General features: G+C 41.9%; 1 protein-coding gene across 14 annotated transcripts in view; it reads left to right on the forward strand.

The window, feature by feature from the left end:
• RIPOR2 (RHO family interacting cell polarization regulator 2) overlaps window positions 1-19,198 on the forward strand; it is a 221,588-nt gene that overhangs the window by 146,284 nt on the left and 56,106 nt on the right. For all 14 annotated transcript variants that reach the window (XM_072729012.1, XM_072729010.1, XM_072729017.1 and 11 more), the window contains 2 exons: window positions 17,297-17,423; window positions 18,770-18,925. In XM_072729012.1, the coding sequence (XP_072585113.1) occupies window positions 17,297-17,423; window positions 18,770-18,925 (283 nt within the window). The remainder of the gene's footprint in view (window positions 1-17,296; window positions 17,424-18,769; window positions 18,926-19,198) is intronic.

The raw sequence follows: 19,198 nt of genomic DNA on the forward strand, positions 1-19,198 counted from the left end.
TGTGGGGCACCCTGAACACCGACGATCCTCTACTCCAGGTTGATGGGAAGTCACGTTAAGAAATAGGCAAAGAATACTTGGGGAGGATTTCTGCCTTCTCGGCTGAAGGGAAATAGAGTTGGGTGGACACAAGACCACATCTGGGAGGTAGACACTCAGATTCTAGTTCCGGGTCTTCCAACAGTCTTGTGGAATGGTGGCCCACGGGGCAGTTTCCTTCCCTATGCAGCAGGAATCGTGACAACTGTCATTACCTGATAGGGCTGCAGTGGGATATAGAGTGGCTGTCAAAGCATTTGGAAAAGAGGAATCTGCAAACCTAAAATGTTATTACCAATCTCCTCTTTGGGGCCCTGAGGCACTGCTAGAGACACATATGGCTGCTTAGCCACAGGAAGGTGAACCATTCCATTTTCATGTCCAAAAGGTCACTTATTCTAAGGTCTTAATTTAGCACCTGCTACTACATTCTTTAGAAAGAAGCTCCATTTGCTGCAAAAGGTGTCTCTGTCAATTGACTTGAATGTTTACCTTCCCTACACAGAGATTATTTCAATTTTTTTTTGTTTTTGCATAGCTCTTATTACCCAGTCCCACACCCAGTCCCAGTTTGCTTTATGCATTTGTTTCTGCATGTTCTGACTGCCTTCCACCTCCTGTCCCCTCGTCTATGATAAAAGTCTCACAGTACTCCCGGAAGCTTCTCTCTCTCAATCCAGAGAATGGAGTAAAAATCTGAGGCTCCCAAGGACGTCTGGGTGGCTCAGCGGTAGAGCGTCTGCCTTCAGCTCAGGGCGTGATCCCGGAGTACTGGGATTGAGTTCCGCATCAGGCTCCCTGCATGAAGCCTGCTTCTCCCTCTGCCTGTGTCTCTGCCTCTCTCTCTCTCTCTCTGTGTGTCTCTGATGAATAAATAAATAAAATCTTAAAAAAAAAATCTGAGGCCCCCTGACCACACAACTCCCTTTCTGTTGGCCTATTCCACGCCTAGGAGACATGGTTCAAGTTTAGAGTTCTTGTGTTTACACAGATGTTGGCCTGAGTGCAGTGGAAAATTAGGTGGATTTGGAACCTAAAGCCAGTTAATTTGACCATCAGTGTGGTCAAATTATAAACTTCTTGTTTGCTTTGAAGTGGGATAGAGTAGACCCACCAAGCTAAAAGGCCAAACAAAATCTCCTTCTCTTTCTAGAGAAAATAGACAAATTTTCCTTCTCGGTGACCTCATCTTTATCTGCACCAGCATCTGAGCAACACAAGGCTTATCCTGCTTTGCATGCATCTTGCATTCAACATTCTTCCATTTACTGTGTCCTGAAGTGCTCCATAAATGGGGCGAAAGTTAAGAATCACTGTCTCCAAAGTCATCCTTGCCAGCTTTATGTTAGATGAGTGTCCTCATACCCATATGCTACTTGGGATTGTCTTATTTTTCCAGTACTGGGCTAGTAGACACCCAATAAATTATTAAAATATTCAATAAATAGACTTAATAGAGCAAATGGAATAATAGATTCCTGACTATTCCTGCATCCCCCAGTTGCAACTGTTGTCAAGAATTTGCCACCCCTGCTCCACCTATCCCTTTTGTTTTTGTGGTTGAAGCATTTTATTTACTTTTTTGTTTTATTTTTTAAATTTAAATTCAATTAGTTAACATAGAAATGTATTATTGGTTTCAGAGGTAGAGGTCAGTGATTCATCAGTCTTACATAATATCTAGTGCTCATTACATCATGTGTCCTCCTTAATGTCCATCACCCAGTTACCCCATCTCCCTTTTGTTTATTATTATTTTTTAATTTATTTATGAGAGACACAGAGAGAGAGAAGCAGAGACACAGGCAGAGGGAGAAGCAGGCTCCATGCAGGGAGCCCGACATGGGACTCAATCCTGGGACTCCAAGATCACACCCTAGGCCAAAGGCAGGCACTAAACTGCTGAGCCACTCAGGGATTCCCCTCCTCCCCCATCTCCCTTTTCTAAATTTTTTTTAAATTTTTATTTATTTATGATAGTCACAGAGAGATAGAGAGAGAGGCAGAGACACAGAGGGAGAGGGAGAAGGAGAGGCAGAGGGAGAAGCAGGCTCCATGCACCGGGAGCCCGGCGTGGGATTCGATCCCGGGTCTCCAGGATCGCGCCCTGGGCCAAAGGCAGGTGCCAAACTGCTGCGCCACCCAGGGATCCCCCATCTCCCTTTTAAAGCAAATCTAGACATTAGGTCGTTTCACTCCTATACCCTTTGGTGTGCATCTCAAAAGTATGGACATTTTCTTACATAATCCTTATTCCATTTCATACCTAAACAATTGGCAATTGTTCTTATTAATATCTATTTCATATTAAAATGGCCCAAGGGTCTCAAAAACGACCTTTGTTCTGTTGGTTTGTCATCGTGATCCAAATAGGATTCACACATTGCATCTCGTTGGTATGTCTGTTGAGTCTCTTGTCTTTCTCCCCTCTCTTTTTCCCCTGAAAGAAATTATTTGATCAGTAAGGAGTCTGGGGTCCTGCAAAGTGGTACCAGGGAAGTCTGTTCCCTGTTCTATTTCTCCGAGGCTGTCCAAAGAATCATCAGCTCTCATTCTGTTTATAATTTTGCCCAGCCTGTTGGGATGGGGAGGATAGAGGCAGTGGGTAGGGACCCAAGAAGATGAGTGACAACCACTTTCTTACCAGAGAACCAGAGAAAAAATTTAAAAGACAAGGGCTGACAGAAGGCCAAGCATTGCACAGTGAGATCTGAGTCCCAGAAAACTAAAAGTAGTTCTTCACACAGTTCTTTTTTTTTTTTACAGTAATGACAATATATACACTTATTGAACAACCACTGTATGTCATATACTTTAGGTTTACTTTGCATAAAATAGCTCATTTGTTCTTAAAACAGTTTTATGGGGTCCTCACATAGTTCTGGTATGACTCAGAGAATGGAGTGAATTCTGTGAGTGATCACAGGAAAGGTCTAGGAAAGAGCAGAATTTCAAGCTGGTGAGAGGGGTTGGTGGAAAGGTACATTAGGGAAGACAAGTGGTCATGGGAAAAGTCTTCCAACCTCTCATTTTCCTGCTCTATAAACATGGATCTGGAGTGCCTGGGTGGCTTCATCGGTTAAGTGTCTGACTATTGGTTTCAGCTCAGGTCATGATCTCAGGCTCCTGGAATGGAGCCCTGTGTCAGGCTCTGCATTCAGCGGGAAGTCCGCTTGTCCCTCTCCCTCCTACTCTCCTCCTCCTCATGCTCTCTCTCTCTCTCTCTCAAATAAATAAATAAATAACCTTTAAAAAAAAAAATGAATCTGACCCCCTCTAGGTAAATTGGCTCAGGACAGTGAATGGACAAAAGGGATTATTGATAGCTAAGAGTGGAAGTTAACTTACTAGCCTGAGAGAGCTCCATGTGTTCATAGACCTCATGTGGGCACTTGACAGGGGAAGCATCCTGACAGTGCCTTTGGGCTCAGAATCCAAGTAATATAGCATTTCACACATGTACAAATCATCCTATAATGTATTCTTTTGTCCTTCGTGTTAGAAATTTACCATCTGTTGAAGGATCCAGTTCTTTGGTGTGGGTCTTTCTTTCGTAGAAAGAAGCCATGAACATTTGTTCTTTCTTTGTGCTAAATTGTACTTTAAGCTAAGGATTAGATGCTTCATTGCTGTTTTTACAGCGTCAAATCTTTTGGACAAAGCAAGGGATAGTATGAAATTACTAACCACTCTTGCTATACCATAAAAAGGAACATGATTCTGCCTTGTTGACAATCTGGCTACACCTAACTGCTTTGCATTCTGATTATAAATTATTTGTTTTTGGCAACCAAAAATAACTCAGCAGATGTTATTCACATGGCCACCTTCTTGGTATGCAGCAGCAAGGACCAGTAATGAAACCACTATCCTTATTATAGCTGTTTAATTTGCCAAAATTACCATGCAGAGAACATGTGTCCAGAGAACAAATCTGAAAAGCCACTCAACTTTGAAGCTACTGGCAGATGATGGCGCATTCGTACACACCCTTACTCTGCTAGAATCCCAGAATAACTTTTTAACACTGAGTTCTTCCAAAATGAATCCATCAGAATAGTTTACTTCAGCTGTACTTTGTTTAGTCATAATTCATAAAAAGCACCTGAGATTAAGAGAGACCACAGTAAAGTTATCAGAGGAATGTACTTCAGGGCAGGGAGAAATCAACATGACAGATCAATTTCTCCCTATAATTCGTAATAACTGGAAAATGTCAATATCCAGATAGCTCTTGTCCATAGTAAAAACATTTTTCTATTTGTAGGCTGCTTTAAGGAAAATTATAAAGCTTAACAAACATTTGTACACTTTCATCAGACTATAGGGTGAGCACAAGTCATTGGTTCATGTAACAGGTTCACTCCAACACCAATATCCCTCTCATTTATTAAATTTTCATAATACATCTGTGTTATGAGAAGTCTTTCTATAAACTTACAGTTACCTAAGCAAACCGCTTCCATAGCTAACAGTAAGCAAGTAGAGCCAACAGAACACAGTATCAGGGGCACCTGGGTGGCGCAGTGGTTAAGCATCTGCCTTTGGCTCAGGTCATGATCCTAGTGTCCTGAGATGAGTCCTGCATCAAGCCTTCTTCTCCCTCTGCCTATGTCTCTGCCTCTCTCTCCATTCTCTCATGAATAAATAAAATCTTTAAAAAAATAGAACACATTATCATTGGGGCACCTTGGGTGGGTCAGTTGGTTGAGGGTCTAACTCTGGATCTCATCTCAGGTCTTGATCTCAGGATCATGAGTTCAAGCCCAGCGTGGAGCCTACTTTAAAACAAAAATAACAACAACAACAAAACATGGTATCATTTACAGGCTTGTAAAAGCTCCATGACATAGGCTGTAACCAAGAGAATGACACTCATGAAACAGTGTCTTGTTCATTTTATGCAACTAGGGACAGAGACTGTGAATAATAATGTGTATCTTCCCACATACATTCTGTATGCTTCCTTCCTCTGGGGATGAGCACTCACTAGTTTTTCTGGTAGAAAAAAGACAAGTTAGGGACCCTGGGGGCCAAGGCCGAGAAGGAGTCCAGGTGTGCTTCTCTTCATGATTATCAGGCCCCTAAAGCCCCCAGGAGCAGCCCTGCATACCCTCAGGTATCATTTTCAAGTCTATAATAAGACGCCTGGATGCTAAGCATTTGAAGTGCTGCTTTTTCAAGTGTTGTCATAACAACAGGAATAAAATGACGAATGTAACATGAGTTTGAAAGAACTGCCTTAGTTTTAAGTCCATTGTGTTACCTTCATGTTGGAAGAGCTTAGCTGTAACCTCCTAGCTCAGATAAAGGCCATGATTATTTGACGTCTTACCACAATTGAGTCTGTGTTTTTAGCTATATCTGCTATCACATAATCGTCAGTTAATTCTGTTTACTTGTTCAGATGGCAAAAAAAAAAGGACCATATGCAATGTGTCTTACTTTGATTATGTAAGGCATATCTGAAAAACTTTAAAATAATTTATCATTTTGGGGCACCTGGCTGACTGAGTCAGGAGAGCATGTGACTTGATCTCAAGGTTGTAAGTTTAAGCCCCACATTGGGTGTTGAGATTACTTAAAAATTTTAAAAATCTTAGGAAAAAAAAGATAATTTATCCTTTCTCTGAGATGAAACATACCACATAGCTTGATTATAAGGCACTATTCCTTTTTCTACATCTCATGTTCATTAATGAATACCAGTGTTTATCACATGTGCTAGGCAAGGGAACAAGCATATTGTGCATAATCATGCTTCCCAGCACGCTACTGGGCACATTCTCCTAGAACTTAATGTGCTTTTTTTCTGTTTAGGATTTCCAAAGATGTAGCTTGTTTCTAGTGAAGCAATAAAAAAAGTGAGCTTATAGAAATGGTAATTTTAGTCAGCAAATAGCAATAGAAGTCAGTATCATTTTGATGCTTTTTTGAAGTAAAGAAGCAGTGCTCAGCATTAGCTAGAATGAGTTGCCAAGCTCTAGGGATAAACAGGCTGCCTGTGGGAAAGCCTGAAGGAGTTGATGGTGCCAGGCGCAGGGCCATTTTCTTCTCTATCAGAGCATTGTTTTTGAATCTGGTGATTAGAAAGTGAGGGTTTGTGGTGGGTGTACATTTCTCTCAATAGGATCAGCCCAGCTGTCTTTGGGGACGGTTTTCTCAAGAGATTTTTTTTCCCTTTTGATATACATGGTTTTTAAACATAGATATAGGTAAATGTACTTACTATTGCTAAATAGCTTCAACCTTCATTGAAGTGCAAAATGCTCTTTCCTTTGAACCAAGAAACAGCTGGTCCTGTTTTGCTATGTAGCTTGCACTCTATGAAGGTCTATCTATGAGTGTTCTAGATTTTGCATTTCAAGATGAGTTATGACAACATTACGTCAAAATCCACCCAACCCTTCTTGAGAATAAGCTAGTTTTATGTCCTGAATTGTTTCTTTTCTAATTATTATGAGACCAGCTGCCACTCCTTGCATTTATTGATCCACTGGAATAAAAGAAAAAACAGACTTTTCATTTTCCCAAGGTTGAAGCAGTGTCAATTACCTACAGGCTTTTGCAACTAACTGTCCCAGTGAATAGACATGCTATTAACATTTCTTCTTTACTCTTCAAATGAGTCAGCCAGACCCTTAAAATAGTTTTACCATGCTCTGCTGTCATTGCTTTGAGCAGTGATTAAAGAGAAAGAAATAAGGATGTGCTCGCTTTGGCAGCACATACACTAAAATTGGAAAGAAATAAGGAAATAGTCATGTCAAAATACTTTATATCTATAGGTCTCTTGTAAAGTGTGTATGGTTTTCTTATTAATGTATTCTATTTTATTGATAAAAGATGCATCTTCAAAGGACAAGCTCTAATTAACGGGAAAAAACAGTTCAGACTAAGCCTTTTACATACATTATCTCATTTTCTTCTTGCAACAACCTAGGTGACTTAATATTATTGACATCATTTTATTGAGAAAAATTGGAGCATAGAGAGGACCGGTGACTTGTGTGAAACCTGGATCAGCCTGGCACCAAAGCCAATGCTTTTCTATCCTACTCTGTACTAAGAATCAAAGAAGTTGATGCAGATAGATGGTGTCTACCCTCAAAAGTTTATAGCTTGGATGAAAAGAGATATTCAAGGAAATAGTTATAATACAAGTAGGTCCCTGAATCTGTGAGTTCCCACCAGTGATGCAGAGTTTTTCTGTTCTTGAGGAAAGACGTTCTGGCAAACTGCCCAGAAATGCTATGAAGAATAATTGTCTTCTGTGTTGTGAAGTTAATTGGTTAAACCCATTGAATAAGAATCCCTGAGTCCGTCCTGACAATCCTGAAAATAAAGGAATAAACAAACAAATACATAAAGAAGATTAAGGAAAGCTCTCTCTTATAGTAGAAAAAAGTTATTGAGTTTAAAGAGTACCATTTTGCCACCATCATAGTAATGCTTGATTTGGGCAAGAACCAACAATGGACAACGCTGAAACTCCCATGTCAGAGTAACAAGATATTTGAATAGCCTTGAAGTACCTCCTTACCAACTACTTATCAATTACAGAGGCAAAAAATAGTAACTTTCCAGGGGAGAAACTGACCAACAACACCTCTACCTAGTTGAGGTGTTGAACGTTAACATCACCAGTCATGGGACCATGGGACCCCTTGTGCCTTCTATACAATGCCTTAAGAAGGGTAACAATATCATTTATGTGATGTTCCTGGCAAAAATACAAAGCCTGAATATGAATCTAATTATGAGAAAGTGTCAGACAAACCCAAACTAAGGAACATTCTAGAACACAGCTGGTCTGTACTCTATGAAAATGTCAATGTCAGGAAAGACAAAGAAAAGACAAAAAACCACCCCACATTAGAGGAGACTAAAGACACATGACAAGAGAAACAGTGCATGATCCTGAAACAGGTCCTTGCATGAGAGTGGAGGGATGATATGTGTTATGTTACTGGGACAATTGGTGAAATTTGAACAAGGTCTGTACATTAGATAATAGTATTGTGTTCATGTTTAATTTCCTGATATTAACAATTGTACTCTGGTCATGTAAGTGAATGTCTATATTCATAGGAAATACACACTGACATATTTAAAAGAAAATTTGCATCACATTTGCAAATTGTGCAATGAGGAGGAGAAAATATATATGTAAATATGTATATACAAATTGCCCTCAAATTATTTAGGCAGTATTGTGTATGTGTGTGTGCACGGGGAGGACGACAAAGTAAAATATGGCAGATGTCAACAAATAATGAATCTGGGTGAAAGATATGAGAGCTTTTGGTATTTTCCTTACAACTTTCCTGTAAGCTTTAAATATTTCCAAATCACATGTTTGTTTGTTTTTAAATTGTCTTTTGAACTGGGCTTGCAACTCACTCATGTGTTTAGACCTTGGCTGTATTTAAAGTGGTGCAGTTTTTTAATTATCTAAAAATTGCTATCTTCAGAAAGATACTCGTTTCCAACTTTGCTAGCATTTACCTGTCCAGATCATTCCCATTCTGGAGATGGCCAGTTTTATCTTCTTTATGAAACTTCTGGTGGCCCCTGTCTCACTGATCTTCCTCTCTATTGAGAGAAGTTTGTCACTTGATTGAAGGGATGAGATATTCAGAAAAGTAGTTATAATACAAGTGGGTCCCTGAATCTGTGAATTCCCACCCGTGATACTCTATATATTTTACATTATGATTAACAGTGAGTCTTCTTAAGCACTTACTACGTTGTGTATATTCTCTCATTGCACATCACAAAAATCCTCTAAATGTTTGTCCTTAATATAAACAAGGAGACTGGGATTCAGAAAAGTAACGAGGAGAAGTTCACACAGCTGTAAACAGTACAGACAAGTCTGAGTCCAGATTCCTGTCATCTCTGCCTTGTTGTCTTCCTGGAGCCCTGAGAAATAGGTCCCGGTCCTTGTTATGCCTTACATCACAAATTGCCTCCCATCTACTAATGTAAAGCCATATTTTCTTATCCAATTACATTATTAAAGCTGTTTAAAGCAGAGATCCATTTGGGTTCTCTTTGGATCTTGGACAACAAGTAGCAACCGTGCCAGTGTTGAGCATATCACATACACTTAATTATGTGTCGATTGATGGAGTCCTAGAAAATAAGGAAAGAAAACCAGCAATATCAGTTTCCAGAGATTCTGAAGATGAATTTCTTTCTTTTTCTCCCAAGTGGATTGAACCCAAGTCTTTATTATCACAATCTCTGTGTCTCTCAAGCATTTTCCCTTTTATAAAGCACTCCTTGATTTTATGTATATTTTCAGGCAGAAGTCCTGTTGTCTGCAGGGATGATGAGAATTCAGGTTTAGAAGATGTCCACGTAAAAAAAATAAAAAATAAATAAATAAAAAAAAGATGTCCACGTAAAGTCTTGTACTTGTAAAACTGAATAATGCTTTGATCTCAGTTGACCTTACAATGCTTGTCTGTTAAAATGGGGAGGAAATACTACTCTCATTGTACAGACACCAAATTAGAGATCCAGCAAGCTTAGTACTCACCCAAGAGGCCATGTTGGTTATTCCATCTCTTGCTGAGGAGTGGAGCTATGCTGGTTGTTCTATAGATTTTTTTTTTTTATCTAGTCAGGCTAAGTCTTTATTATCTTGTCTTAGAGTGATGTGTCTTAGAGTGATGTATCATGCATGCATTTATTATGTAGTTAACAATGTTGACAACCAAGAAGCAAATATTAGCATTGACTTAATTTATTTTAAAGCAGTATATTACAAAAAATAGCCAATGACTTAAATATATCTACTTTTTTTTAAAGATTAGTCAACTTCTGTAATAGGTACCTTGCAACCATATAATAAGCAGACACCTATTTTTAGGCTTCATCTTAAATAATCATTTAGCATAGCAGGCTATTTACATCTGGCCCACATGCCTCTTTCAGACAACTGAATTATACTTCTGCTCTTGACCAAGATGTGGGGGAGCATAAACAGGATGGAATTGTTAAGAAGCAGAGCAGAGGCACACAAATCAGGCATGCAGAAATGACTCAGAAGGCACAGGGCTGGGGGAGCGGCATGGGGCACCCAAATGGCCTGACGATCAAAACACGAAAGCATCAACTCTCAGGTAGTTGTTCATTGATTCAGCTTTTCACGTCCTGATTTTTTGACGCTTCCTCTTGCAGAAGTAATGATGACTTTTCTAAAAATTGATCATGATTTTTAATAGTTTTATTGATGTAGAATTCACATACCATAAAGTTCACTCATCCTGAGTGTACAGTTGGGGTCTTAGGAAATGTGTGCAGTTGCCAGACCATGGCCAGAGTGCAGTTTTAGCATGCTCCTATGATCCCCCAAATGACTCTCCTGCCCCTGTGCCTGCTCCCATCCTTGGCACCAGGCAAACACTTGAATTGATTGTAGCATTTGTTACTTTTGCCAATGCACTGCCCCAGCAACCTGCCACCTGAGCTCCTGGTCATTGTCCTATCTCAGAGGATTGGTCTCAGTCTAACTTCTGGAGAGGGCATAGCTTTGAAACTGTGGCAATTGATGGTTTTTAAGTAGACGCTCTCCCGTCGTAAGGAATGGAGATATCCCTACCGTCATCACTCAGATGTCATAGATGTCTCATATATTCCAAAATACCTGTGTGTGTCCTTAATCAGAAGACTTGGTTAAATAAAAAGAGAAAAACACTGTAAAAACCTTTCTTTTCAAGGGTTAGGGCAATGACACAGCTATTATGTTGTATTTTAATGTCATGATGTCTGGTGTCCTGCAACTCAAGCATGAACTAATGCTAATTGCTCCCTCATTTCCCAAAGAGAAACCCCAGTGTTTCCTTCCCGGGGTTCCGTTTGCCTTTGGTCACATCTTAAAATCAGAAATAAAAAGCATGTGTCATATAGACTGGTTGGATTTCCTTTTATTATCCAAAGGAGAACATGGAGTAGACCTAAATACCCCTTTTTTTTAAGATTTTATTTATTTATTCATGAGAAACACAGACAGAGGCAGAGACATAGGCAGAGGGAAAGACATAGGCTCTCCACAGGGAGCCTGATGCAGGACTCAATCCCAGCCCCCGGGATCATGACCTGAGCTGAAGGCAAGTGCTCAACCACTGAGCCACCCAGGCATCTCGACCTAAATACCCTTTTAAAGATAGTTTAAGAAAAAAATCTCATGTACAAACCCCTCGACATAGCCCTATAAAAAGAATCTGGTAAGAATAAACAGGATACAAAATTTAGCATGCATTATGTTCAAAATCTTTATGTTTTAAATAGAAAGGAGAAACTTGAGGAACATGAAATACACCAAAATTCTACTGGTGGTCGTCCTCAGGTGATGGAAGTGGGCTGGTTCTCTCTCACGCCCTGTGCCCTGCCTTCTTTCTATCTTTCATATTTCCTGATATAGCAGAGTGCTGTCACGCTTGGAAAAACTAAAAGAACCCAATAATTCCTATTTCTGCAAATGAACCTCCGTATATTTGACTCTAACGATCATATTCACATTCCTTCTAGTGGATGAGACAGTTTATCCAGGTACGTTATGGGTTAATCCATGTGACCACCACCACCTCTCTGAACTAGTCAGCTTGGAGACACTGGCCTGGCAGGTGTTAAAAGGAGGTCAGCCTGCAGCTGGGCTGCCAGGATCCTTACCCTAGCATACTTAATTAACCTCATGGGTCCCTAAGAGGAATGGTTCAAATTTTGGGAGAGAGGCTTGCCCCTCAAGCTAATCAAATTCACAAGAACATATAAGCCAGAATACCAGTTTATAACAATACAACGGATAATAGGCCTGTCCCCAGGATTGAACTTTTCAAAAGTTTTTCTTCTGCATTTGCTACTTCTGCTGGCAGTGCTACTCCAAGCTTTGATGTAGGGCCCTGCTGAGTGATTCAACTTCTTCATCACCCACCCGCAAGCAACTCTCCAGGGGTGATTTCTATCACTCATTCATCTCTTCTGAAAAGTCAGCTTATCACTATGTTCTACCGAGAGCTGGCTATTTCCCGGCTCTGAAATGCACTCAGATTTGCACATTTTATTTCTGGTCAAACAGGGCAGGAGACCAGTGGAGGGAGGGGGCAGTTCTTGATCTCCTGGGGGTGGTTTTTATCTGCCTCAGAGCCCTCCCCAGACCCTGCCCAGGGTCCCCAGCCCTCCCCAGATCTCTAGCCTCTGTGCTCTTCTCCAAAAACGGCCTGCTGATTCGATGAGCTATCTTCTAATTTGAACAAACTCAAGGACATTCTGTCAGGGAGTGGTGGCTCATAGCACCCACCAAGGCCCAGTGCACCTGTGTCGGTGTGTTATGACGTGTAGAATCCTACACTCGTTTCCATTTCAAAAGCCCCCAGTCTGGTGGTTGGATCCCATCACTGTGCAGTAGAGGAGGAAGCTGCGGTTTCATTGTATAAACAGTCAAGAAGAGAAACAGCTGTGATTTTCTGGCTTCTTTTCCAAGAGGCTCAGCTCAGAATGGTAGGGCTTATTTAAATCAAGGTGCTTGAGATTCTTTCCAGAAGAGTTCCATCCTGCCCATGGATTAGGGAATGGCAGGGCAGGGGTGGCTACCTGGTACAGCAGCAGGGCCTCTTGGGACAAAGCAAAGTGAGGCGCAAGCCCACAGCTTGACCAGTGGCCGAAGATTTGAAGCTTTTCCAGGATGTAATGCATACAAAGGAATGGTGGTGCTGGCATTTTCAGGAGGACCGGGGAAGGAGTCACTAATTTAGGGACTGTAAACATTTTCAAAGCCCCAGCAGTTTTAAGTAGCAGCATCCAAAGAGTTTGTTGTTTTGTATGGCATTTCTTGGTTACTAGATATGGTATTTGGAGAGCCTTGGCGTTACACTTTGGGTCCGGTTCATGCCAAGTACTGTTCCACCTCTACAAGTTTGGCAGATGAAAATAAAGATGTTGGTACAAAGCTTAGAACTCATAATAAGAACCTCACTGGGGGAATCGGAATTGTTCTGGTGTAATGAGAACTTGTGACACCAAACACATTATTTCTTGGAAATCTTATTTCTCCTTTGTGAGACTTCTATACGACAGTCTAAACATGGTTGTTATCCAACACTTACGATGTTTGTTCTTTCTTTGTCCTTTTTTTATTGAGGTATAATTGACAGGCAATATCCTATTAATTTCAGGCGTACATCACAGCAAGTCAACATGTTTCTACATTATGAAGTGACCTCCAGGATAAGTCTCATTGCCATCTGTCCCATCATATATACTTTTTTGTGCGATGTTCTTTTTCTTCTAGTCTTAACTTGGGCAGCTCCAAATGTCTGCCATTACAAAAAAGAATTTTGCATCATGGGGCACCTGGGTGGCTCAGTCAGTTAAGCAAATGCCTTTGGCTCAGATCATGATCTCAGGGTCCTGGGATCGAGCCCTGCATCGGGCTCTGCACTCAGCCAGTGGTTCTGCTTCTCTCTCTGCCTCTGCCCCCTCCCTTCTTGTGCTCACTCTTTCTCTCTCTCTCTCAATAAAGAAAGAAAATCTAAAAAAAAAAAAAGGAAAAGGAAAATGAACACAAACATTAAAATATGCTGGACTACTCCTCAGTCCCTCTGATCCATAGACTGTGCACACTTTCGGAGCTTTTCTATTCCATGTAATACTTTATATTGTTTTGTTTTTAACACTCCTTGTATCACAGCTTTGCTCTGAAATTTGTCCTGGTGATCTTTCCACGTGGGCCTATTGTTTTTAAAACTGCCGCCTCGTATTCTATCCCGTGGTTTTGCCATAATGTAGTGACCATTGCTGTAAAGATGATCATTCATACCCTTTCCATTTTTCCACTGTTACATTACTTGTCAGGAATATCCCTGTATATGCCCATTTGTGAACTTCAGTCTTTGTCTCCAGGACATACCAAAAAGTAGATGGGATGTGTTAAAGGACATGTATGTTTTACTTTTTAAATAGATGCTGCCAGATTGTCCTCCAACCTTTGGGTACTACTTTGCACCCCTACCAGCAATAATCGTGTAGTTCTACTGTGGTCCTTTTTTTAAGTTAAGGCTTTTAGGCCGAAAAAAGCATTCACTGTTAAAATGCAAATTATCTGGTGGGGATGGCTGGTTTTAAATCCTTAAAGCCGGGATCCCTGGGTGGCGCAGCGGTTTGGCGCCTGCCTTTGGCCCAGGGCGCGATCCTGGAGACCCGGGATCGAATCCCACGTCGGGCTCCCGGTGCATGGAGTCTGCTTATCCCTCTGCCTGTGTCTCTGCCTCTCTCTCTCTCTCTGTGACTATCATAAATAAATAAAACTAAAAATAAAATAAATCCTTAAAGCCTTGAAAATGAGTGGTGTAGTTTTGGGGGTGGTTTTGCTGGACGCTGGAACCGCTGCCTCCATGGGACTTCTAGGAAGCCAGAGAGGAGTCTGCAGACTTAGCAGATTTGGCAGGTCCAGAGATGGGAGTGGGGTCACCAAAAAGGTGATCACAGAGCATTGCAGGATGACTTGCAAGTGGGGAGGAGCTGAGGAAGCTGGAAGACTGGTAGCAAAAAACTAGCCCTATTTCAGAGTTAGGGTTGCGGGTGGGGCACATGTTTGTGTACACTCTGTTTCTAATAGCTCCTCCTCTGTTCCTAATAGCACCCCGTCCCAAACTACTCCTTTTCTCCAAGAGCCTGACATTGTGTGGAGGCTGTGCACACTTGTTTTATGACTCTCCTTGGGCAGTTTGTCAGCCTTTGGGAGAACTGACTCTCAGGATAGAGATCTCAGCCTAATCCAGCTCTCAACCAAATTCTTTCCTGATAATGATCATTTTTAAGACCAGAAAGGCTCATTCCTACAGATCATCCATTCAACCTGTAACAGAAAGCTTCTGAGGGCTTCACCCACCCTGAAGCACTTTACAATCTTAGAATCATGGACAAATGTTTGTTTTATTCTCAAGACCATTCCTTATCTATCACTGAACCGAGGAAGAAGGTAAATTATTCTAGCATCTGGTTCATATGTTTTACTCACTCACTGTTTAATTCATTTAAAGACATTTAAACTTTGCAAAGAGAGGCTTATTTAAAATTGAATACTACTTTTTAAAAGTGGGATTTGATAAATTTTAGCAGATTATTTTAACTAAAGTTTTCAAATTTCAACCAATATCATCTTTTTTTCCTTTGCTTTGCTGAGCCTAAGAATCACCTGAGGACCTTTTCAAAATCTAGATACCACATGGCACTCCACATTAATTAAACTGAATGTCTGGGCATGGGAACCAGGTGCCCATGGTAGAAACTATGGATGAGAGAAAAAAAATCTTTTTGGCTTAAAAATTTCTAGGAAGTACAAGTCATGCCATTAAAATATTTTAAATGCTTTAATTCTTTTTCTGTGATCAAAGAATTCTATAATGCAATAGATCTATTGAACACTAATTTACAAAATGAGATATAATACTAATAAAATTTGCCAAATTTAGGGGTGCCTGGGTGGCTTACTCGGTTGAGTGCCCGACTCTTGATCTCTGCTCAGGTCTCCATCTCAAGGTCATTTTGTTTGAGCCTGTACTGGGCTCCATGCTGGGCCTGGCACCTGCTTTAGGCCTTAAGGTGCATTTTTTATTATAAAACTAATGAGTACAGAATTAACATAAGCTATAGTGTCTAGTTGATACTCATGTGGATGCAAAGATAGCACAGGCAGGCTTTAGGAACCTAAGAAGTGGACGGGCCCTCCCCATAAGCAGCCCATAAGAGGGCACTCGGAGAACCTCATTAAGTCTTGCATTTTGTCCTCCCATTGATGCACCTGATATTAACTTGACCACACACACACACACACACACACACACACACACACACTTCCACTTCATCTCTTTTAAAATTCTAAAGAATGCCTGCAAAATTTAAACTGCCCCCACCCAAGGCTGGAATGAAATGAGTGGGACCCTTGTCTTCATCCAGGTCAAAGAGGAAACCTGTCGCCTGCTGACTCACTCAGTTCTGTGCCCATTGCCCAGTGAGTCAGCATCTGTGCACCACAAGAATGCCTTGCAAACCCTGGAGCTGCTTTCTTCTAGAGAGGGCCCGAGGGAGGGAAGGGAGGGAGTGAGGGGATTTAAAAACCAGCTGCAGGGTGCAGAAGGAGCCTGTCTGTCCTCCCTCTGGGGAAGCAACTCACTGCAACCTCCTTCCCTTGCTGAGTTGCCTGGAGGGGCTTCGAGCAAGGCCTAGTGAGGTTGGCTCTTCCATCCCATCTGCATCAGCCAGAGAAGTTCTTCTGCTATCTTTTAGCTTTCCATGCTTGCTGGCTGGACATTTAAAGGACAGTTTTTGGTGTCCATCTAACAGGCCGTTTTGGTGTCTGCCCACCTTGCAAATGCTCACTCTGGACAGTAGCCGCCCCCCCTCTCCTGCTCCTGGGGACCTGCCCTTCGCCCACCCCACCCCCCTCTCCCACCTGAGCATCCCCACTAAGACAATGGTAGGTGCTCCCACTCCTCCCCACCTAGGGGAATAGTTACATAACAGCTCAGGCTGTCTGTGAGTCTTGACAACAGCCAAGCAAGCGACTAGAATGGGGGATGTGTCTTCTGCTGATCTTCCCTCTCACTTGGCCGCTCTGCTCTTGTTGTCGTATCATCATAACCTAGATCATCAGCACTTGTGGGAGTGCTCTCTTTACTCGTCTTCTCTTGGCGCTGCCACAGTAATATGATCATTATCTTTCAAAATATACTGAAAGGTAGAAAAAAGGAGAACACGGCTAAGTAAATTCATCTCTCAAGAAGCCTAGTGTTCTGAGCCATCTAACTTCTCATTGTAGAATTCTCCCCCGAGATCTGACTGTGTTTTGAATGGAAGCAGGACTCAGCTGACAGTTCGAGTTGGCCTCTTTGTGTGTTTCTGCTATTGTTTTGTTGTTGAACAGAGGTAAACATTCCGAAGTTTTCATGTATTTGAACCTTGTCTAAAAAAAGTAATAATAATAAATCCCTGAAAAGAAACCTGAAATGACTGATAATTGTGTGCGATTTCTATTTATTTCTGCCTCAGTAGGTGGGTATCTTTTTTTTCTTCACCTGAGAGCTGAACCCTTCGGTTTGAAGAGAAGTCAGAGGAAAGAAGGCTTACAAACATCTCATGGTCTCATGACTCACCTCACCTCACCTTTGTCATTGTTGACAGGCTTAGTGGGTTTTTTTTCTGTCTGGACCTGCCTGTAATTTGCCATCATCTTTCCACTGTCTTCCAGGACTACCAGCCAGACTCCCAGAAATCATGTTGGTAGGATCCCAGTCCTTCTCGCCTGGGGGGCCCAATGGGATCATCAGAAGTCAGTCCTTTGCAGGGTTCAGCGGCCTTCAGGAGAGGCGATCCAGGCAAGTCGTTTGCTCATGTGTGGTTCTCTCCCGGAACGCATCTCTGTGCAGCTCGAGAAGGACGTGAGCTCATGCTCAGAAGAGGCTGTGCGAGCTTGCAGCCTTGTCAGAACACACACACACACACACACACACACACACACACACACACGTCATTTTAATCTCCTTCATGGAAAAGATGTAATGTATTGAAAATTAAGTGCTATAGTTTCTTTTCTGTCACTGGGAATTCCTCCTGCCAAGCAGATGGCTGGAGATTTTGGACAAGCTGGTGGCCTGTGTGCCTTGCTCTCCCTACCCCACCCTTTGGGCAGCACATTGTCCCTGCCACCAGATGTGGGAGCCTGTTTGCTGTAAAGTTATGCAGTGTGTAAAGACGGCCTCTGCACATCGACTCTGGGAAGTAGATGTCATTGGGACACAGGCTGGGGAAAGTTAGTCGTCTGGTTTCTCTGGAATCTCCCTCTATCTAAAATAGGATGCAGGGGAACTCAACAGGGAAAACATGGGGAATGAAATAGGTTAACACAGTGAGTTTTGTTTTTGGTTTTTCAGACACAACAGAGGTCTTGGGCTCTCGGGAGCCTATGTGATCTGACCTGTCTTGTCCCCTTTGGTACAGACAGTCATGCAGAGGAAAATAATAACTGATCTGGAAGGCTCGGGGCAGGCACCTGCCAGACCCGGAGGTCACAGCTTTCCCTTTGACAGCTGGGTCCGTGAGGCTCTGGCCTCTCCATCTCCTAATCGAATCAGTGGTTGGGGTCTAAGTTATCAGGTGTCCATGTTCCCCTGCAGGCTGCCTCCCTGCCACTAACAGAGACGCTAAGTTTTATGCTCTACCTAAAGATAATTTACTCCAGAAAAAGAAAGCTTAAAAAAAGCCATAGGTTAGGCCTTATGTACCTTTCTTTAACGCCGTCTGGAGTGACCCTTTATCTAGAAACAGTTCCTTTACATCCTAGTCAAATTTAGTAGACATTGTGCCTGATGTAGCATTGCACACGTATTTTTTTTCTACTGAATTGTACCCTTCTGCTTCCTCGTTTCCTTGGAAGCACTTGTCTTTCTGTAAGGTTTCAGTGACCTGGTAGGTCTTCACTCAGAGCACGTGACCTGACCCTGGGTAGCCACTGCCCTGCAGAGTTTCCCAATTTTAGCGGTTCACAAATCTAAAAGTAGATCTGCTGCTAAATTACACATAGAATGGCTCAGTTTATTCAGCTCTCAGGGACTGAGATCTTCCTCAAAAGACACTAATGCAAACACGAGATGATCAAAAGGACTTTTCTTTGCTCAAACCCTTTTGGATGCCGAGACTCATGATTTTCTTTTTCTTGGTGTAGATGTAACTCCTTCATTGAAAATCCCTCTGCTCTCAAGAAGCCTCAGGCCAAGCTGAAGAAAATGCACAATTTGGGACACAAAAGCAACAGCCTTCCCAAAGAGCCTCAGCCTCAGAGGGTGGAAGAGGTCATCAGAGCCTTGAAAAATGGACTTGAGTAAGAGCTCTAACCTAATAACGCCCTAGAATCTTGTTCCTTTCTGAAATCCCCCTGGGGCCAGGGCGGGGCAGGGGGAGTTGGGGGGGAGGAGGAGAAGGAGCGTGCAGAAAAAGCTAAAAAGATCATTTTAAATTGTTGATTTCTGTAGTAGATATTTCATTCTCGCACCATAATCCAGAGGCCTTCAATGAGTCTCAAACACGTGAAATATGTCGGATTTCCAGATCCCATTATCCATAACATTGAAGGAGATCTCAACTAGTCACGCGT

This window comes from Vulpes vulpes, chromosome 12 (assembly GCF_048418805.1).
Source record: "Vulpes vulpes isolate BD-2025 chromosome 12, VulVul3, whole genome shotgun sequence".
NCBI classification, from domain to species: domain Eukaryota; kingdom Metazoa; phylum Chordata; class Mammalia; order Carnivora; family Canidae; genus Vulpes; species Vulpes vulpes.